The sequence below is a fragment of the Lactuca sativa genome, chromosome 4 (assembly GCF_002870075.4).
Source record: "Lactuca sativa cultivar Salinas chromosome 4, Lsat_Salinas_v11, whole genome shotgun sequence".
Classification (NCBI taxonomy): domain Eukaryota; kingdom Viridiplantae; phylum Streptophyta; class Magnoliopsida; order Asterales; family Asteraceae; genus Lactuca; species Lactuca sativa.
Window position 1 is genome coordinate 343,421,438 of NC_056626.2, and position 24,187 is coordinate 343,445,624.

The window sequence follows — 24,187 nt, forward strand, 5'->3', positions numbered from 1 at the left end:
GTTGGTACAATATGGGTGTATAAGAGCAAGTTAGATGAATCTGGTGCGGCGGTAAGAAACAAAGCTCGATTAGTCGCTAAGGGGTATAGTCAACTTGAAGGCGTTGACTACGTTGAAAGATATACCCCTGTACCAAGAATGGAAGCCATACGCATCTTCTTAGCATATGCTGCTCACAAGAATATCAAAGTTCATCAAATGGATGTAAAAAGTGCCTTTCTGAATAGAGAACTGAAAAAGGAAGTATACCTACAACAATCTCTAGGCTTTGAAAGTTTAGAATTTCCAAATCACTGCTACAAGCAGGAGAAAGTAGTATACAGTCTTAAGCATGCACCTAAAGTGTGGTATGAGACTCTCTCTACGTTTCTTGTCACCTCAGGATACAAAAGAGGTGTAATTGATCCTCTGTTATTTAGACGAGCAAATGACAATCACTTGATACTTTTTCAAATATATGTGGATGATATTATATTTGGATTAACGGATCAGTGTAAGGTGGATGATTTTGCAAGACTCAGGAAAATCAAGTTTCAAATGAGAATGAATAGAAAGATCAACTTCTTTCTAGGACTTCAGGTTAAACAGGTCCCTTAAGGGATATTCTTTCATCAAGAAAAGTATACCACTGACTTGTTGAAGAAATTTTCGATGGAAAATTTCTCCTCAGCTAAGGTCTCGATGGCCTTTGGATATAAAATCTCAGTTGACCCTATCGGAGAGTCAGTTGATCACAAAACATACCGAGGAATGATTGGATCGTTGATGTACCTCACTGCCATCCGACCGGATATTGTATTTGCAACGGGTTTATGCGCTCAGTACCAAGCTGGCCCTAAAGTATCTCACTTGACCGCAGTCAAGCAAATCCTCAGATATCTAAAGGGAAGTAAAGCAATGGGCCTCTGGTACCCTACGGGTAATGACTTCAGTCTACAAGCATTCATAGATGCAGATCATGCTGGATGTAGACTTGATCGTAAGAGTACTTCAGGTGGATGTCAGTTCTTAGGAGGAAGATTAGTTAGCTAGTCTACAAGGAAAAAAAATTGTGTTTCTTTTTCTACCACAAAGGCGGAATATGTGGTCGCAGCCAGCTATCGTTCCCAAGTCCTTTGGATGAAGACTCAACTTATGGACTATTGTTACAGGATGTTGTAGGTGCCCATCTACTGTGATTCAGAGAGTGAAATAGTGATTTCTCATAATCCTATTCATTACTCGAAGATGAAACACATTGAACTACGGTACCACTTCATCAAATACCACATCCTCAAAGGTAACATCAGACTCATTTGTGTGCCAACTCACGAAGATATAGTTGATGTCTTTACCAAGACACTCGACGCTACAAAGTTAAATGGATTTTTGGAAATGCTAAGAATGATGAACCCAAACCTGTAGTTCTTCCTAAAAGGATAAGTACCACAGACCACTTCAGGTCTCCCGGGGTGAATGAACTGCTTCTTTTCTTTCCAAAACAAAATTCTTGAAGCACTTCCTTCAGTGCGGTTCTTCTCAACTTATTAATATATTCTTCATATCCACTTTTCAGTATACCTTGTATACTGAAATCACATATGATCCATATATTCTTCAGGTCTTTTATTTCTTTTATTTCTAACCTTCATGATCAAGTTTGTTTTTAGCTACTACTATCGCAGTCGCACTGAATGGTACCGTAGTTCTATTGAATGAACCTGTAGTCAATATTTCACAAGTGTTTTAAATGATGTTGTATTCTAATAAATGAACTTTAAAACAAAAAAACATTCTTCATACATTCATTTTGTCGCACATGAAATTTCAGTCTTTTTCAAATGATTTTCCTAAGTCAGGTCCATTTTCAGATAAAAAACAAATAACGTGATTTTCCATAAACACAATCTTTTGAAGAAATCTGTTTTCTCAACCAGTCATGTCACGCAACCATTTGGGGTCTTATCCATTCCACTTCCCCAATTTTCAGAATAGATAAAACAATTTCTCACCCCATGATCTATCGATGTGTCATCATGGTTCTGCAATGCAATAAATGTTCCTTTTTTTTCCTTAAAATAATTTAATTTTGATTTATTTTAATTCTAACTGATAAAGGTGAAAACCCAAGGGTTTTTAACTTTAACAGTTTTCATTAAAGTAATTACAATACTTTTTTAAATCTGGAGGTATAAGAAACCCTAATTCTTCCCAAAATAGCTTTTACGCTATCTAAACTCTCTACGATGAACTCTCATCTTCTTCACCTTCTTGCTAAAAAGCTTTCTGCAAGTTCTTCAAACTCTTTTTTCTTACAAAAGTGATGAAGTATGGAATCTCAAAGAAGCAATCAAAAGCTTCCGCCTCAGTTGGTCCAACAAGGTCTGAATCCACAATCAAGGACCTCTCTCCTTCCCACTCACCCCTTGTTTGGTGCATTCGACTCTTTTACTAAAGCAGTTCCAATGGCGGTTCTTTTCAAATGCGCCTTCTTAGTTTTCCGACCTAGCAACAACCTTCAAGAAGTTCATCTGAACCTCATTGATGATTCTTTGGTGGTTCTCACCAAGGAAAAGTTCCTTTCTACAATTAATCTCAGAATGCTACCTTCAACGAAATTTTACTCTCCAAGCACAATCAATCTGTTTTGTGCCCTCTATAAAATGGGGTGTTAGGCAAAGCTAAAAGGTGTAGGCAAATTCAAGAAGAAAAGGTTACCGGCTGTTTAACAATTCGTTTTCCACTTCATGATCAGATGTCTCTCAGGAAGAACTGGAGGGACAAACAACATGGGAATCAAGCTACTGGAAATCATATGGAGCATCTTCACTGGAAATGCAGTCAATTTTGGTCAAATCATCTGGGATGATTTCTTGCAATACATCTCCAAGGAAGCACCAAATGAAAACATGAGAGAGTTTACATTTTCAAGGTTCTGGTCGTTGTGCAAACATGATCTACATAAGGATGCTCAACTCAGCATGGGCAACGACACCAACCTGTTCTTAGCCCGTGATCTCAAAAGGTATATAGCTTCCAAAGATCAAACTATTTGGTCCTATTCATAGATTTTCCATGTATATATTGGAGTCCATTGGACTCACTACCAAAGAGGTGGCTGACCATATCATGGCTACGAATGATATTACCCCATATCACTCTTCCCCACCAAGACCCAATCAGCCCACCGCAACACAGGACCCAGAGACTACTGTAGATCAAGATCCTCAACCAAAACCCAAAAAAGTCAAATCTCTTGTTGTCAAAACGAAAAATCCCAAGAACATTGTGAAAAAGGGAGTTGCTCCATCAAAGAAAAGGAAAGCTAAAACCACAAAGCCTACCCTACAACTTCGGTTCATGACATACCTGTCAATGTTCTTGATTAAAACCAAGATGAAAATTCAGAATCCCAGGATGTTTTTAAGAGGAAGAAACTGAATATAAACCCAAGTCATAGCCAAATGCATACCATGGCACATATCAGAGTCTCTCAACAGACTCCTATAGTCGTTCGAGTCACCGCAGACTAACCCTCAAAAACCCAAACTCACCACTCAGATACATAAAGTTTATATGATTCATCACATAATGGATACATACCTCTAATTGGAACCCAATTGGATCCAATTGTTAAGAGTCACCCTAAGGTCTCCAGGTCATCCAAGTTGCACGTCCGAGGAGTTGAACTCCATTTTGTTTTGATTCAAAATAATTGATACAAAAGTTGCATCGCAGGGCACTTTTTTCTCTGCCCTTATTAGAACAGAGCAGAGGCCACACTTGATTCTAGCTCAAGGAGACCGAGGAAGCTTTGTAAATCCTATTCTACCACCATTACTTACAAGTGGTCTAGGCATGGGGAGCACAAATGTGCAAGGAACCATAAACCTTAGGGACACCTCGGCGAATAAAGGATTTGACGGCTATGCATCAGATGACTCTTGGACTCACTACCGTCCAAATCCAGATTCTGGAATGAGAAAATTTGAAGCATTCAAAAGGGCAGTGCAAGCATGAAAGGTGCAACAGGTGCAACAATAGAAACAGAAGGAGGAAGCCATTCAACTTGTGGCTAAATATTGGGCTTCCATGATCAACAATGCCAAAACTGTTCACATCATCATGGCACTCCAAAAATGGATGACCACAATAGAAGACACTGTTCAACAAGTTCACAACATGGCGGATGGTGTTGGTCCTTCAAAACCTCCTCCAAATGAAGAATTTTATGACTCAAACGAAGATGGTACCGCAATTGAAATAATCTCAGCTCCTATGTTCGATCTTGACGATGACAACTATGATGATGTTCAACAACGCCTTCAGACGATTTCATAATGGTACTTGATGATGAAGAATTGATTGGATCTCAACACTCCACCTCCAAGCCAAAACAAAATAAGAAGAAGAAGAAGAAGAAGAAGAAGAAGAAGAAGAAGAAAATTACAGTGTCTAGGAAAGAATTTCTCAGTCTGCAGGCTTAGGTTGATCAAATTCTTATTGTCGTAACTACCCAAGCACCGCAGAACACCGAGACTCTAACCACCTCAGTTACTTGTTGATCGTGTTGAAATTTTAGAGACAAGATAAAGGTTGAATGCTCAAACAATCCTTCTTAGAATTAAAATGGTTATTTGGGATCTTGAAAATCGAAGAACCACAGAATACAAAGAGTTCATAGCCCAAGTTGAACACTTCATCAAAGAAGTCAAGGAGTTGAAAACAGAGTTCAAACAAACACTCCACAATCAATCCATCCACTCAAAGTAACTAGTTGACGAGACCCACACCGCACACGAATCAGGCCTTGCAGTCCTCCAAAACACCATCAATGGGTTAAGGCGATCACTCACTGGAAATTCAAGTGTTGATAAAATCCTACGCCTTACAAAGGAGATTTATCAACTACTCTTCAACAAGGAAAACACTAACAATCAACAAATTTGTAAACAAATGAAGACCCGGTTTAATGAGACATTTCATAAAACTGACGGGTAGAAGCATTGGTTTAAGGAGCAACAAGATATTACTTTCTCAAAAGGGGGAAGTGAAAGTAATCCAAGAAGAGAACATGAATAATATCCTTCACAATCTAAGACTCCTTTAGTTCATCAACAACAAAATCCTCAACGGGATCAACCTCCTCCTACCGCAGATCTTAACAAACAACCAATTCCAAGATCATCACCAAAGTCTCCACAAAAGTCAATCTCTCAAGACTCTCTACAACAAACTCCTACTCATTTCAAAAACCTAGCACCTAAAATGTCATCTTAACATTTTGATGACTCTCCGGCCATTGCTCAAAGAAAACATGAATGGAGGGCCGTAAAGTTTGCAGAACAAATTTGGAGAGCTCACGGGTTTGACACAATGATGGATGAGTCGTTAGTCAATTCTTGGGTAAATCCTACTTGAAGACTACTAGATGATGATTATCATCCCATCCCCACTTATGTTGAAACTCCATCAGATGGATACTAGGACATAACCATCTCCCCAAACTCCAAGTTTTTTCTAGTATTCCAATCATTTGATCCAAGCCTACCGAATGATAAAAGACTCCCCATGGAGTTTGAACGCCTAAAACTCTTTCATCCTAAGCACGGTTCTGAGTTTGAGAAAATTTGTTCTAATGATAGACCAGACGGGGTAAAGAACTACAAAGTGAGAAAATTCATGATGGATGAACTCTATCAATACACCCGGACCAGAATAGGCGATTAATACCTCCGAAACCAAGCAGATTTGTGAACATGAACCCTGAAGAAATATTCTTGAGAGCTCAGGTATTTCACTTCAAAGCTGAAAAACATCCAAAGATGAAAGTTGCTTATGAAAGAGCTTGTGAATTCTCAAGGCAAATATGCGACTTTGGAAAGATTGTTGCCAAGAAGTTCGATTTTCCTGACTTCGAGCTTGTTACTATGTAACATACACGTTCAATTATCATGCATTGTAAATTATAAAAGTGAATGATATTATGAAATATTATGTGAATTTGAATGTTGAGTTCTAACAGATAGTTTTTACTAGAATTGAAGTAAAACTATGCTTAGAATCATTCAGAAAGTATTGGAAGTCTTATGAGATTCCAATCAAATGTCAAATAGTGAAATTTAACGAAAATATAAAATTTGGAATAAGTGAAATTTTATTATTGAAAGTTGTAGATAATCTCTTTAGAAACATTTAGGCGAAAACCCCATCGAAATCCGAGTTATAACGAAGAAGTTATGGCCAATCGAAGATCCGTGACAAAACCGACACGGCACCGAATGACGTAAAAATTGAGTTTTTGATAAAATACTTTTTAGCCTTAGTAATCTAAATTAAAGTTGTAGTATTCATTAAACCGAGAAGATCGATAAAAACAACGCCGAAATCTGAGTTCGTATGAGGAAGTTATGATTTTTCTAAATTTCAGCTTAGAAGTAGACAGCTAAAAACTCAAATTCTAGATCGAATGATTTTTAGCCGACACAACCTAAACGAGAATTGAAGGTCTCGTCATTAGTAGTACAACGGTAAAAAGTCTGACGAACACGGATGTCGGATGAAGAAGTTATGAATTTTTAACGGATTTTCATATCCCGATCTGTTAAAAATAATAATATTAAAAATAAAGTCAAAATTAGTCGATGAAGTCTAAACGAAAGTTGTAGAGAATAATTTTACCTACGCGTGAATATAAAGAACGTCAAAAATGGAGCCCGTATGTGAAAGTCATGGATTTTAGAATGTTTGGGCACAATTTTCAAGAATTTTCGCATGGATAAGGTCCATCTCGGTGAGTCACCCGCTGAGTCCGATGCGTGCCACTTGCTAATTTAACCGAGGGTGCGGTCCAATGGCTTTCTGATGCGCCTAGCTTATGACTTCGCTCCATGTCCGAAGTGCTGGACCAATCCGAAGCCGGCACACACACATCTCATATCTGAAGCTCGCTCCAGTTGTCGCGTGTACCAAGCCTCGCAGCCACCTGCCCTCTCCCCCTCGCTTCGGATCCGAACCTCGGCCCTATATAAGGGGTGCGAGACCTCCCGGGTAAATGTTGGAAATTTGTCACTTTTCACCCCTAAACTCATATTTCTACTACTTCCACTTCCCCCGAAGCCCCGGAAACATTTTTCAACACCTGAAACACACCGCGAAGTTCCCGAGAAGCCTGAAAATTTTATCTTTTCGGTTTTGAAGTTCTACCTTCGCAGAGCCCGGTTATCAAGAAAACTCCTGGTTTCAACGAAGAAAGTCATATTTAGAGCCAAAGTGTTGCCCAAATTAATATTTTAGCCCCTGTTTATTTCACGGTGAGTTTAGTATATAAGAACAATTGTATGTTATGTGTTATATGTGCTATGTGCTTTTCAGTGTTATTATTCCGGGTTATTTTCCTGTGTTATTTTTATTCGCTATTTTTAATAGCAAAGAAATACCTTTGACCATGTGATCAGTGAAAAGACTTAGATTCACGTTGGTACTACTATGTAGCCTCTGGCCATGTAAAGCATGTCTCCGTAAGAGAATGATTTCTATTCTATGGTATTGGCAGAAAGTTAGACAGGGCTATAAGCCTGAAATCTACCAAATATTAATCCGAAGTTGTATGTCTTCTGTGCCATTTGGGCCAAAGCTTTATTGATGTATATCAAGTATGGAAATTGTTATGTCTCATTGATTGTATATCTTTGAATCAAATCAATGATTGATATGGAATGTTTGTCACATGATTCACATATGCCTTTGTTGTTCCTTGTTCCTATTTGCTTTTGCCATATTGAAGTGTATATATATATATATATATATATATATATATATATATATATATATATATATATATATATATATATATATCAATGTTCTAAAAATCGTTTGACGGTAGCTTGACGGTTGACTGGTGTTAAAGGATTAACTGTTTTTGGCGGGGATTAATCAAGGATTAATCGAGGAGCATAGATTATTAATAACATATTAAAATTAATTAAATGATAATATATCTTAAGAAAAACAAGTACTTCAAAATTAGAAAATAAGAAAATTTGTAATTTGGAAATTTGAAAATAAGAAAATATGAACATTTTGGTATAATATTTGAAAATTTGAAAATTTTGGAGTAAAAAAAAAGTTGGTTTTTTGAATTTTTTAAAATTTTTTTTGACTTTTTGACTTCTGTTGACCGATTAATCCCGCCAAACCCGATTAATCCTAAATTTCCGATTAATGCCCTAATCCTTGACGGTTGGTGAACGTCAAGCGATTAATCCATGATTAATCGCCGATTAATCCATGATTAATCACCGATTAATCCCGATTTCTCCAACCATGATATATATATATATATATATATATATATATATATATATATATATATATATATATATATATATATATATCGCATAACGTTATATTGTATCTATTATTGAACTCACTAAGCGTCACCGCTTACCCTCTCAATGTTTAACAAATTGCAGGAGATAAGCATCCAGTATAGTTATATACTGATAGAAGATTTTTTAATAGTTTGAAACTATTGTATTGATAGAAGATTATGAATAGTTTGAAACTATTGTATTTTGCACTCCCATATGTATAAAACTATAGAATCCTGGGAAGTTATGTAATATATAACACTTTGAAATAGTGAGTTTGTATCCAGTAGTTTGTAACCTCTTTATCAATGTAAAATATTGTTTTTTTTATGAATATGCAAGTAGCATGTTTTGGAGTAACTATATTGTCAAGTATGAAAGTTTGGGTCTTTCAGAAATACGAAAGTGACGGTCTTTCATCCAACCTACACTGAAGGAATCCAAGAAATGGTACTTATGTTGGATTAGGTGTCTAAGCCCATAACTATAACTGGTATGTACTTGACCCGATAGTAGCATGGTCCTTTGGGTTGCCTTCACCAGAGCAATTTGATAGGATTGACTTTTGAGGAGGAGGTTATTTGTGATTTATCAATATATTATAAGTATAATATATTAGTTGAGAAATCATATTATTTAATTAGTATTGATCAAGAATTGATTTGGAATTAAATTAGTGATCAAAAGATATTTATTAAATTTAACGGGACTGATTGAGTAAATCAGTAATACTTATAGTATGGGCTAATGATCCATGGTTGATTAGGATGGGCTACACCTATATGATAGTCCATGAAGGTTTAAACCCAAAGGGCCTAAGAAATATGAAGGGTCATGGTGAATTAGGGTTTGCATGGATGTAACCCTAGTCTTTGCAACACTATAAAAGCATCCCCTTAACCCCTAAAATCGGCCCATGCATGCTTGAGAAGAACTATAACCGATTTTAGTGCTATCTAGCCTCTCCTCATAAGCCTCCTCTTGCATTTGGTGTTTGTGACACATTAGAGGCATCACATTTGAGGTGCTAAAGCTTTTAAAGGCCAAGAACTACTAGCTACATCAAGAGGTATTCATCTTACTTGGTTTTATGTTGTATATCGTCAATTGCATGCTAGTTAGTATGTATGCTTTGGAAAATTGAAATTGCATGTATAATTAGAGAAAACTTAGATCCAAATCATCTAGGGTTGCATGTGCACCATAGGAGTGTTATAGTGCTCAAAACCCAACAACTTGGTGCAACAAACTTCCCTGATCTAGGGGTCGTATACAAAAGAGCTCAAGGTGATCCCAAATATTTCATTCCGGTGACAGCAATCCATCGACTCACCAAGAAACAACTAGACATCACTTTGGATTCAGTGCAAAAATCAAAACACACTATTGATGAAGTTAAGTTTGAAATCTCAAGAAGAATCCAGTGGTTGTTTGAAGTAAGAAAGTTTTGGTGGATTATCATCCGATTCCTCAAGTTGAACACGTGAAGAAAGATAACTAAGAGATCACTTTGGGGGATATTGTTGAAAAAAAGTGACCCTCTTTAGCTAAGGAACTGTAGTCTTGGAGAACTACTGCAGAGTTGTTGCTGATATTATAGAAGAAAATGACTATCGAAGACTTATCTTATCTTTTGTGAATCGCAGAACTGGAGAACTACTGCAGAGTTGAACGATTGCATAAAGACTTTTATGTTACTTTTCTAACTTAGCGTGTTTACTTTGTTTTGTCCAGTGAACCTTTCATGGTCACTGAAGTCATTAGTTTAGTATTCGTTTTTTTCCATTGTAAATTTTTGGGACTCTATAAATAGAGACTCCTTCTTCATGTAACACTTACCCACTTCCAGAACTATTACCGAAATATAAAGATTGTTTATCTCTATTCTATCTTAATTGATAATTCGATTCCCTCTTCACTTTAAGTTGATCACATTTACTAACTTGTGTTTGAATGCAAACCTTGTTATGAATCAACTTGGTTTCGACTTGATATAACTTGTTGTCATTTATATTTATGCAATCTAACACTTCTAACTTATTATTGTTGAGCTAACAAGATCCTTTGAGATTAACTTATTATTCCGTAACATTATCTTGTACTAACGTTTGTTCAAGTTTTTATCTTAACAATCCTAACTCAAACTATCATTCTTCTCCCATCAAGAACCTCCAAGACTACCAAAAATGAGGACAAGAGCACCAAAGAGGTTTAGGGTTAGAGTTTTTGGGTTTGAGAGTGATGTAGGTTAAAGGTGGGCAACCCCAACCTCCCCATTTTCCTTTAAATACCCGATAATTAGGGTTTTTGCCATCAGGCCGTCACTATGTCATGGTAACATGCTACCACGTCGTGGTGACTAAATGAAACACGTGATATCATCCCGACTCGCCAAGTCGTGATGGTCCTTCACCACACCATGGCAACCCTAAGCATAAAATAAAAATAATTGTCAAGTACATCAATAATCTGGATGTTACAGTTAAACTCCTTTGAGGATTTGTTGGCGATCCTCCATTTCAAGTAAAGTTGATCAGGATTGTGGTACTGCTTTTCCATTCAGTGACAAAAATTATGCCAAACTCTAGCTTTGAAGGTTGTCGAATCTTGGTCATCGTCCGTCACCGGATCCTCCGACACATCTAGCCATACTTGCACTAGTTCCCTATCTTTATCATCCATCCACCCTTTGCATAGAGCCTTTGTTTTCCTTTGTTTTTTCTTGTTGGTTTAACTTCGGGCTCTTGAAATGACTCTTGAATGGGCTCTTCAATGGGTCCTTCATCGGAAGAATCGGTTGACTCGTCAAGTTATATGTCACACCCCCAAACCAGACGATGGAAACGTCCGGGGGTGGAGGACTTCATTTTTAGTATCACAACACATGCATCATAGTAATCAAAGTACAAACAACCATTGTATTTAAAAGAATAAGTATTTACATGTGTTCAATCATTGTATATTGAAACCAAAATAGTTATACAAAAGAAGAAGATATGACTCATAATAGCTCCATCTTCTCAAAAAGCTCGGGGAGTACCTGTTATTATTTCCCTGAGATTACAAGTAATTTGAAAAGAGAGTATCAACAAAAAGTTGAGTGAGTACATAAGTCTTTATGTTTGAAAGGGTGTCTTTGTATCTTGAATATGAAAATTGTTCCAGAAAATCCCATATTTTCTGTTGTATATGAAAACTAGTTTTATTCCCATAAAACCGTTCTGTTTTGTAAACCAATGTTCTGTATTTGTAAAACTTGTAACTAAGAGTGTGTCTGGCTTCACCAGCTGTTATTGAAAACTGTAATATTTCATTGTACTTTGTATTTTGTAAACTGGTACTTTGAAGATGTACTTAAGTTTAGTTGTTTATACACTAACATGTTGTTAATATCTTTTTATGAGTTATTATAACCATACTAAGACATGATCGCCTGAAACAAACGCTTTGTGGGCGTTTAAACTGTTGATATGCCACTCATTGGCGTGTATGCCTGACTGTAGCTAGCAGCCTGAGTGCGGGGTTGTCAATCCCGATATAGATCTACACACAACTTGTTTCGATCCCTGGGCTGGAGATTCTGGTTATAATGTCAGGGCTTTACCTTGGTTGTCTAAAATGAATTAGACAACCTGAATTGAATGTCTCATACAAAGCATATAAACGTTACATGTATATTAGTTATAAAAACCCAATCATTATGAAATAAATGATTGACTGTATCTTCTTGAATTAGTATTCCGAACATGTATTTGACAAGTGTAAACCCTTGATTTTTTCTGAATCAAAACCCTTGTTTCTTGTAAAATAGTGTATTCTAGTATACTTGAATCATGAATTATTGTTCTATGTATCATAAATTATACCTATTATAATTTATATGTACTTTATTAATTGGTAATTAACTATTTTTGCATGTAATCATTTGCTCAACATGTTACAAAGGATAATTAAACTGATGAAATAACTTTTATATTTATATATATACAATTTTATATATAAGTAAAATTTAAACGACCTTTGGACAAATAACCGGTACTATAAATCCACATCCAAATAAGGAAAAGGACCTAGAATGAGTTATTAGTCCTAAGCCTTTTAAATCTTATATATATATATATATATATATATATATATATATATATATATATATATATATATATATATATATATATATATATATATATATATATATATATATATATGGTAAAAATACAATTCTATAAAAGAGTTCAATATTTGGAGTATTTTTGATACTTTAAAATCGTTTTATCGTGATTTGAAATCATTTATTTATAACACAAAGTTCTTGTGTTATACTTGTATTCCCCCCTTAAAACAGTAGAAATTATGAAAATACGGGGGTATGAACTCACTTGATGAGTGGTGATTTGGACAACATTTTGTTTCCCGGAAAGGAGTTTATTTGACGAAAAACCGGCTCAAATCGGGCAGAGTTTCGACTGGAGAGAGGTTAACTTCTCGGGAATCTCGGGACTTCGAGGCTTGCGTAGAGTTTGAAATAAGATATCGGGGCTTTAGGGGTTGTAAATATGCTTGTGGGGGTAGAAGATGTGAAAACGGATGAATTTTGGGGTAAAAGGTGTGAATTTCTTGGAAGACCTCGCATGCCTTATATAGGCCGAAGCCTTGAATCTGAGGCTATGCAAGGCTGTGCGAGGCTGCCGCGTGTCTGACAGGTTGCGAAGGAAGGAGCTTCGGTTCGGAGGTGGTAGCTTCGGAATGGACCGAACTTCGGTCGAATGGGAAGAAGGCTCGTGTCAAGGGGCGCCCGAGGGTGTGGTCCTGCGAGGGTGTCAGCTGCTTACTGGACCTCGGCTACGGTCCAATCGGAATGTGACACGGCGAACTGCGGTCCAATCAGAAGGTGACACGGCGAACTTCGGTCCTATCAGAAGGTGAAATGTGGAGGATCGCATGCGAGGGTGACATGACCGAGTACTGTTCATGCGAAATTGTCCGGTCTTCAACATTTTCTCGATTTTTGAGCCAAAAACTTGTAAAATTCATAACTTTTGCATACGAACTCCGTTTTTGACGTTCTTTATATGCACGCGTAGGTAAAACTATACTTTACGACTTTTGTTTAGACTTCGTCGGCTAATTTTGATTTATTTTTAATATTATTATTTTTAACAGACCGGGACAAGAAAATCCGTTAAAAATTCGTAACTTCTTCATCCGATATCCGTTTTTGTCTATATTTTTACCGTTGTACTACTAATAACGAGATCTTCAATTCTCATTTAGGTTGTGTCGGCTAAAAATCACTCGATCTTTATTTCGAGTTTTTAGTTGTACATTGTTATACTGAAACTTAGAAAAATCATAACTTCCTCATACGAAGTCAGATTTTGGCGTTCTTTTCGTGAAAGTTCTCGGTTTAACATAAACTACAACTTTCATTTAGATTGTTAAGGCTAAAAATCCTTTTATTGAAAATTCAGTTTTTACACTTAACAGTGTTTTGCCGGTTTTGTCGTGGATCTTCGATTGGTCATAACTTCTTCGTTATAACTCGGATTTTAGTGTTCTTTATATTTTTGGAAACCTTGTTACAATCTCTACCACTTGGTTCATCCCAATCGAGATTATTTAATAATTTATTTTTGAGGGTCAATTATGTAAATATACATAGTATGCTAAAATTTCTCTTTATTATTTTAAAAAGAAGTACAAATTGACCTACACTATTACATAGGTTTGAAATAACAGTTTGTTACATTGGCGGCGTGGTTTGAATTGAAAATTACTTTGGGGTTTACGTTGTGAAAGGAATTTAGTTTCTTGAACCGTCACAAACGGATCAAGATCCAAATTTGGACGAGGTATTGGTTGAGATTGGTTGTGGTTAAAATGCATGAGTTGAGAGGAGTAAAAATTCAATGGAACATTTGTGGAGCCATAGAGGGAAAGAATAAGCTAGCGGGTGAGTGAATGGGTTGATCATATGAAGGTCAATAACATGGTGGTGATGGACAGTTTGGTGATTGAGTGTTTGGAGATGGAAGGTTTAGTGATGGAAGGTTTGAAGATTTCTTTTTGTTGGTTCTTTTGGTTTTTTTTTTAGATGAAGACATTTTTCTTTAGTGAATTGAGAGGGTATGTGAGGGAGATAATGATATTGTGTGTGTGTGAAATGTTGAGTGTGTGGTTTGATTTATAGTATTTGAATTATAGTTGAATATTTTGAATTTTATTAATTAAAAACGTTTTTCAATTTAAGTTGGTGGAAAAGTTGTTTGAAATTAAATTGAGGAAATTAAATTCGGTCAAGGCATATGGTAGCAATTTGGTCAAACTCACAAGCACCAATCAGATTCCACCCTTACCCTCTCTTTCATCTCACCAAAACTGTAATGAGAGAATGGTAGTGACCTTCCTAGCGAGTGCTAGGGGTGGTGTTAGTGTGTTCCTAACGAGCATAGTGAGTGGTTTAACACCCCCACTCCGTTTAGTCTTAGAGGGTGAAAATCCTCAAAATAATTAACCACATACAAAACTCAAGTACTTCAGACTAGGGCTACTCGCATCACCCTCTCAAATTACGTCGCCACCTACGTGTGACAACCCGAAATTTATTCCATCGCTGTAACCCATTTCCGTTAATAGAATATTCTTTCATTTATTTTTATTATTGTTATTATGATTTCGGTTTACATTTGGGTTAGACAAATCAATTAATGTTTTATTTTATTTTAGTGTCGAGATGAAATAAATAAAAACACGAGTAATACCCTCAAAAGTAATTGAGAAAAATTTTAGTTTACGACTAAGCCAGATTACGACCATTTAATCGGGTAAAATTTTAAATTCCGTTTAACGTCGATATGGGGTGAATCCCCACCTGGCCTCCAACTCAATCCCTATATAAGGGTTGAGTGGCTTTCACTTGAACCTTTTCTCACTCCTAGAAGCTTTCTCTCTCTACAAGTGGGTTTAGCTAAGAAACACCTCATTCAAGCTCCAAATCCGTAAGTAATCATTCCTAGCTTGTTGCTTTGCTTTGTGTTCATGCAAATTCAGGATTTAACCACCTAAAATACCTTAAAAACTAGAGTTTATGGTTGGGGAATACCTCCCAAAACAGTAAACTCCTATAAGGGGGTTTTGAAGCCCCAAAATCCCTCCAAAACCTTTCTAATGCTTATCTATGACTTAGAAACTTGCATGCATGAAATTAGAAACCCAAAATCATGCCTTTAAGGGAGTAAACATGAGCTTACGGTCCATGAACATTCATGAAACGTAAACACCAAAACCGTAAACACCAAAAAGGGTGTTTTGGTGTCCCTAACTCCTTCCTTAGCATGTTAAAGGGACTAGAAACTTGTATGGATGAGCCTAGGACCACAAAATACAAAGGAAAGGTTGTGCCCAAGGGTTTACGGCCGTAAACCCTAGTGTTTACGACCGTAAACTCCCAAGGAGTGGTCCAAGGACCGCAAACTCCAAGGGAGTACCCCTTTTGAACCCTAATCACTTCACAAGCCTTGGATTTGATCTTAGAACCCTTCTTAATGATACAAGAGACCTTAAAGCACACAAATACACCCCTCCCATGATTTTACGGCGGTGAACTCATGGGGGAATTGGTCCCTCAACCATAAACTCACCTAAGGTGGGTATTTGAGGAGTAAACTCCATAGTGAGGCCATACACACTTTAGAAGCAACCCCTAGCATTCCTTGCACTTGTAACAAAGTGTTTTCATACACTAAAGGGCTTTTACTTACTAAATTAGTTATAAATGACTAATTAGACCCATCATGTGCCACTATATGTTACATAGGATCTGTGGGCGTGTTCAAGTCCTCACTTGACACCTAGCATCCTACCCGACATTCCATCCACTCCACTCGTTGCAGGTGAGTTCATACCCCTTAATTAACCTTTCAAATGCTTTTAAATGCTTTTATGGGGGGAATACAAGTTGAATCCAAAAATTTATAGTATCAATCACATGTGCTTTGTAGCTTACAATCATAAAGGATTTCTATACTTTTAACCGGTTTGCCATCAAAACTGATTTCAATGTTTTCAAACTCATTTTCATGTTAATTTGTTATAAAAAATATTTTCAAACTCTTTTAAAACTTCTTATGTTTCTAAAATATATCCACACCAATACATTTATATAAGTAAGACTTGAAGGACTTAGGACTGATAGCTTGCTTTATTACCTGTTCTTGTTTGATTGGGGTCTTAGGGTATATTGTTATCTGTCCGACTGTCATTGAATTCTTAGTTATATATTGTATATATTTGTGTTGGATATGAATACCTTCACTCAGTTTAATACTTACGAGTATCCAAGAATGACTGCAAAATACCAGTTAACTATAATAGGTATAGTTAAGGTTTACCACTTCCCACTATCATTACTATGATACTTACCACGGTTAGTACTATTATGAGGCTCTACATGTTAAGTACTACACAAGAAGAATACTATAAACTATACAAAGAACATTACGTACATTGTACCTGGAAGCACACTATACACTAATACAAGAGAACATACTAAAACAGAATGTGGTAAACTATTTCTCCATACGGCACTTTACTACGCCTTCACCGTGTAACCTTAGTCTCCTGGAGGGAGAGCGGGCTCTACGTGTATAGATCTATACCGGGCGGATACTCATACATCCCGACTGCTAGCTACAGTCCGAGCCGACTAGGCCCAGGGATGATAACATGCTACCACACTACATATGACCTGGAGGGTCATGATACATTCAATCGCCTATCCGCATGGTTACATACATATTCACATTCGGAACCCTAATCTAACAAATTACTAATTAAAGGTAAAGTAGACTCCCCGAGGTGTATTAAATACATATCGCTATCTAGAGTCTGCGGTTAATTACCATCCAGTCGGCAGTAACACTGCTAGAATAATACATTATTTTCCCATTTACTTTGTTCAGATGAAGTTCAAATTATATGTTTATAATTACGAGCCTAATTGGGGAAAACTTTTACACACTCAGAGGATCAAACTTACAAGTAACCAAGTCTTGGCAAAAGACTACTTTTATTAGAAAATATAGGATTTTCTAGAGATTCACACTATTTTCAAACTTAATAACAACTTTCATGTTATACGATTGTAAACATTTTTATACAAGCAATGACACTAAATTCTTATGAACTCACCAGCTTTATGCTGATACTTGTTTTCAAAATAACTTGTATTCTCAGGTCGGCAATAGACAGGTACAGAAGCAGTTTTGAGAAGACGGAGCGCATACAAGACTCCTCTTTATTTTTTATCACACTTTTTGGTGTCTACAAACTATACATAACACTCTTGTATTACAATTACTATATTAATGCAATGGATGTTGTTGCTTGTTTTTACTATTATGCATTGTTATGATACTGTACATGACGTCCTCCACCCCATAACGTATTCCACCGTGCTAGGTTTTGGGGTGTGACACTACGTGTGGATATAAAGAACGTCAAAAACGAAGCTCGTATGCGAAAGTTACGAATTTTAGAAGATAATTAGTTTTTGGAGTAATTTGTGAGTGACACGTAGAACAATCCTGACCACTGCTTCTTCCCCACGCCTTACCACCAGATGGTGACACTTGGCACTCAACTCGACGAGTTGGAGGCTAAGAACTCGCCTAGTTGTGTTATTTCCCAGCCTATAAATAGAGGCGCAAATCTTCAATTTCCTTCACACATCTCCCATTCTTTCTCTATCAAACTTCTCTCTAAACCCCTCCCAATCCTTAGAAACTCCCAAGTGCGATAGAAGAGTCCCGGAGCGCCAAAAGGCTCTGAGAAGAAGAGCTTTTCGGATCGGAAGTTTTGCCTCCGCAGAGCCCGGTTCCTAGTCAAACCCTTTTATAAGTAAGTTATGCTTACTCTACTTTAAGTATAACTTATGTTTAAGTTCAATATCGTTATTATGAACTTATAAACAATATATGTATTATATAATATAATATACAAAGTGTTATTATAATATCTTTTAACTACTCGCGGTACGGGGAATCTGGTTTGAAGGGCCGCATAGGGTTGTTGGATTTCAAAAGTATTATAATGTCAAAATGGCCATGTCCTACGGTGTTTCATGTATGGCCCCTGTCTGTACATAGTGGTTGAAAAATATTGTTTAACACTTATAAAACAACATCGCTCATAAATAGTCGCAATAAATATTAGACTAAAATCTAGCGGTAATGATACTAGGTTTTGCCAAAGGAAAATAGAATTATTAGAAGTGAAGCGTTGCCCGAGTTTGGAATCATCACTTTAACAAGTGAGTGCATAGTTACTTTCATCTTACACATAGATATGAAGTATTTAATATAAACTACGTGCTATGTGTGTTCTGTATATCTATGATGGATGAACAAAATATACATGTTTTATTTGATTTAAATTGTATGTGTATTTTATACCTATGAAAATGTTGGGTGAAGATGATTGGATGAATGATGAGAGATGAAAGACGATATAGATGAACATTGGCAGCTATCGACTTAGTGTCTGATAGATAAACCCTGGCAGCTATGGACTTAGTGCCACATAGATAAATCCCGACATCTATGGACTTAGTGTCTTACAAATGAACGTTGGCGGCTATGGATTTAGTGCCTTATGAATGAATATTGGCAACTATGGACTTAGTGTCTTACAAATGCACATTGACGGCTATGGATTTAGTGTCTTATAAGTGTATACTAGAAACTATGGACTTATCGGTTTTTTTATATTTTAAATCTAACCATAAAAAAACCAAATAAGGTTCGGTTTAATCGGTTTCGATATATTCGGCTACGATTTATTCAGGTTGGTTTACTAGTTAAACCGAATAAAATTTCCCACATAAATATAAATATTATACCAAAAGAAAATAAATACTTACTAAAAATTTTAACAAATAAATAAAATACACTAATAAATAACAAGTTATATTTAATTTTTCACGATGTATTTTTTTGAAGAGTTGATGTAGACACATAAGTTATAAATATAAATTAATATACATTTAGTCGATATAAAGATGAAAGTTAATTGACATTTTAATAATTTGTTTATTTTTTTAATACAATATATAAAACAATTATAAATTTATAATGATTAATTATTAAATAATAAGTTATTAAAATTTTACTAACTAATCTATAAATTTATAAATAAAATGTCGATACATAGATATAAACAATATATATATATATATATATATATATATATATATATATATATATATATATATATATATATATATATATATATATATAAAGTAGTTTATTCAGTTTTTTCGGTTTAACCAAAACAATAAAAATTTAACCAACACCAAACCAATTAAGGCATCCTTATTCGGCTAACCAAACTAAATTAACCGAAAACCAAATAACCCGAACTAAATAAACTAAATATCATTTGGTTCAGTTCAGTTTTGGATTTTTATCACACACCTAGCTATGGACTTAGTAACTAACAAATAAAATCGGCAGCTATGGACTTAGTGTCTGTTAAATAAACATTGGCAGCGATGAACTTCGTGCATATTCCTTAGGACAATCGTTAGGAATGAATGAGTGAATCATAGATGATTCTTAGGGTAGATCCCTAAGAAATAAAGAAGATAATGTGGATGGACAATTGGGTTAATTGTTTGCTGATGAAACATAATAACTTATTTATTGTGGGTTGAAAACCATATGTACTCACCAGGTTTCTCAACCTGACCCACTGAGTTTATTTGTATCACAAGTGTAGATACGAAACTACATTACACTGAGAGATTAAAGGATATGTAGATCACTATTGTAATTGAATGTAATGTATGTTTATAATTATGTGTCTGTATTTACGGTGACTTCCCAAAGTTTTAATATAAACAAAATACATTTCTTCGTAAATGCTTTATAACATATTTATCATGTTTTACTGGTAACAAATTCCGCAATATTATTCTTTAAAAAGGATACTCTGATTTTCAAATAAGCATAAAATAAAATTTCTAAAATGACCGTGAATTTGGGGATGTCACAGTATTAGGTTCCATGAACGTGCGTCGTGTGCGAACGCGTCACGATTAAGTAAATGAGTTTGATGTATGTGTCATTGACAAAATGATTGGTGGAGAATAGTCATCGCAGTTCCTACCAATTTGTGGGTTCCTACTGGATCTGGACCTTATATATATATATATATATATATATATATATATATATATATATATATATATATATATATATATATATATATAAAGAGAGAGAGAGAGAGAGAGAGAGAGAGAAAAGTGAATATGTGGCTGTCATGTATGTAATATTAAGTATAGAACCATCTAAATTGATTTCATTTTGATTAAAAAACACAATTTTCTTTCACTAATAGCTTCTTCCTATTGCTTTTGAACTCATATTATTTTTCGTTTTGTATTCATATCCGACATCTATGTATTTCAAATATGTTTTTTTTAGACCTCTAGTAGAAGCCTCATAACTTCCTCCGATACCTACCTTATGTATACTTGCATTTTTTTATGGATTATTGGAAGAGTTTTATCGAGTTTTTAATAAACAATTTCAATCTTTCAATATAGTTTCCTGTAATAAATTTCAATATACTGAACTACATGTAGTTGGTAAATTATTATTATATATGGTTTGTGGTACAAAATTAAACTTATAAAACTCAATAAAAAATATATACAAACCCTAACATAAACTCTAATCGAAGATATAAGAAATATGATAGAGATATTTGATTGAATTATGTAAAAATTACGTTCAATTTTTATCTTCTTAATTTGATTCATATATTTGTGTGTGGGAATTCCCAAATTTATTTGCAATGATTGTTTGTCAATAATAGCTCTTTACTATAGAAGTCTAAGAGCTAAATGAAAAATTCGTAAATTTAAAAAGCAAACTAAAATATAGGAGAGCGGATTTAATCTATTTTAAAACTAAAATGTAGGAGAACGGATTTAATCTATTTTAAATCAAAACGAAATGTTATATACATAACACTTTTATATATATATATATATATATATATATATATATATATATATATATATATATATATATATATATATATATATATATATAGAGAGAGAGAGAGAGAGAGAGAGAGAGAGAGAGAGAAAGAGAGGATGGTTCAATTGAGAAAAAAAAAAGGTTGAGAATGGGAGAATCATTATCAGCCATTCATTTATTTTTGCCGCAAAAGCCTCCGTGGTACCAGCAGAAATGGGAAAGTAATAGGCATGTGTTTTCCAAGAAAACATATTTCCTTAAAGTATGTTAATCATTACCTTAATATATACAAAAACATAGTTTTTTCGTTTTTTTTAATTTTTAAGAATCTATTTTTATCGAAAAATGATTTTAAATATATCAAAATTCATGATTTTTTATTCTCTACAAATAGACATCCATATAGATATAGTTTTGAGATAAAATAAAAAATTTATTTTTTTTATATTTTCAGCTATCGTTATTCATAAGTGAATAAAAATGAATCAGGTTTTTACTACAGTACATTCGTTATTCAGTTATGAATAAAAACTATGATTAATTTTTTTTTTTTTTTACAATTTAAGTATCATTCATATATGAATATAACATATAATAAACATAGTATATTCATATTTAAATATTATACGACGCATTCACTTATGAATATTACATAGTATATTCACTTGTGAATATTAGATGATATATTCACTTATGAATATTAGATAATATTTTCATATCTAAATATTACATAGTATTACATGGTATATCACATGTGAATATTACATAGTATATTCATTTGTGAATATTAGATGATATATTCATTTATGAATATTACACAGTATATATACATATGAATATTACAAGGTATTTTCACAAATATATATAATTTTTATATGTTATTCACATATGAATAACATACAGACTTGCATATTTGTTTTTTTATTTTTATAATCATATACTGAGAAAACATATTCATATATGAATATAATGTGGTAATTTAGTTTATGCATTTCATCAAACAGTTGGAGTGCATACAATTTAACTTTTTTTTAAAATGTTAAAAACATGATATTTTGACTATTTAAATCTTACAAAAGAGTAGATTGATAGAGATTATATGAAATTTTTCAAAAAAAAAAAAACGATTTGATCTTTTTCTAACCTCAATTTTGAAGTTTTATTTGATAATCGATGTTGAATGAATAATATGAAGTGGATTTTTGTTGATTATCGATGATGTTGATCTAATAACGTTGGGAGTATAATTAATCATAGATGTTGAAGATCTGATCGTATTCATGCCCATTTGAAGGTTGAATTAAAAGAACCAAAAACGAATTTTTGTTGTTAACTGTTGAATCGTGTTGATTATTGACGAAGATCGATAATTGATTAGCACTATATGATGTTGATGATGGTTTAATTGAAGAAATCTGGATGATTGTTGAAAGTTGGAGAAAAATTTGAATGATGAACGATGAATAGGTTTGAACTGTAATCTAATTCTCTACAGATACGTATTTGAGATTGAAGGTTGTTATCATATTTATAAGTTTGTCACCGAGTCTTTTTATGCTTAGATAAAATGAGTGGCTGAGAATGATTCCACAATCTCAACCTTTTTTATTTTCTCAATTGAACCTATATATATATATATATATATATATATATATATATATATATATATATATATATATATATATATATATATATATATATATATATATATATATATATATATATATATATTTTCCGAGAACGGAAAACTTTTTGCATAATATTTTATTTTAGAAAAAAATATTATCAAATATTTAATCGTTGTTTTTACAAGGTTTTTTGCTAAAAAAAAGTCAAAAAGATAAAAATAAATAAAAATTCTTGGGTATTTCAACGACCCTTACAAAACAATGATTAACCCATTCGTATACTTTTTTTTAGAAAAAAAAGAGTATCGGACAAAAATTATTGGAAAAAACTATTAGTTCTCACTTTATATTATTAGATCTAATGGAACTGAATTTAAAATAACTTTTTTCCCAGTAATATTTTTCTAATAAAAAAAAAAGTATCAATACAAATACACCAGACACTGTCTCAAGTTCCAAAACTGGCTCTCTTAATAAACGTTTTTGTCGCAATCGGTATTTGGTGGAGCTCAGAACGACAGAACCACTTCGTTTAAACGAGCCCATTATCCACCTCCGCTTGTGCTGAACAGCTAAAGAGCCATTGATCAAATTTGGTCCGATAGTATTTGTTTGTTGTGTACTTGTGTAAGTAAGACTAACACCATTCAACGCAAAAGCAACATGTTCATATTGCATAAAACAAATTTGGGAGTTGGGACCATTCGTTGTAAAATTATTTAATTATCTACTTCGTTACACTTTAAGAAATTGGAACTTTATTTTTGTAGAAATAATTTTTGTAAATTCTTTTGTTTACAGATGAATTAGTTCAACAAGGATAATGGTTGATGAATGAATTTTTTGGTTCGATCTAAGTTGAAATCTCTTTATTCTAATAAATGAAATTGACAAATGTAATACTATTAGACATCCTCGTTAATATTATATGTCATCTATTATGCTACTTGTCAATATATTAATTTTAAATTTTAAATTTTAAATTTTTCACTCTAATTACATTATATTAATAATTGATTCCCCATTTTAAATTTTAAATTTTAAATTTTTTTCTCTCTCTAATTATATTAAATTAATAACATTAGATTAAAAAATAAAACAAAATAATACAAATTATAAGACCTTCACGTATGGTTGTTGCGAGCGAGGTCATGATCTAGGTGGCCAC

General features: G+C 34.0%; 1 protein-coding gene across 1 annotated transcript; it reads left to right on the forward strand.

The window, feature by feature from the left end:
* The first annotated feature begins 681 nt into the window (after nt 1–681).
* Nucleotides 682–1,032, forward strand: LOC128133706 (uncharacterized mitochondrial protein AtMg00810-like). The gene has a single exon (XM_052771226.1). The coding sequence runs from the start codon at nt 682–684 to the stop codon at nt 1,030–1,032; it is 351 nt and encodes a 116-aa protein (XP_052627186.1).
* The last annotated feature ends 23,155 nt before the right edge of the window (nt 1,033–24,187 follow it).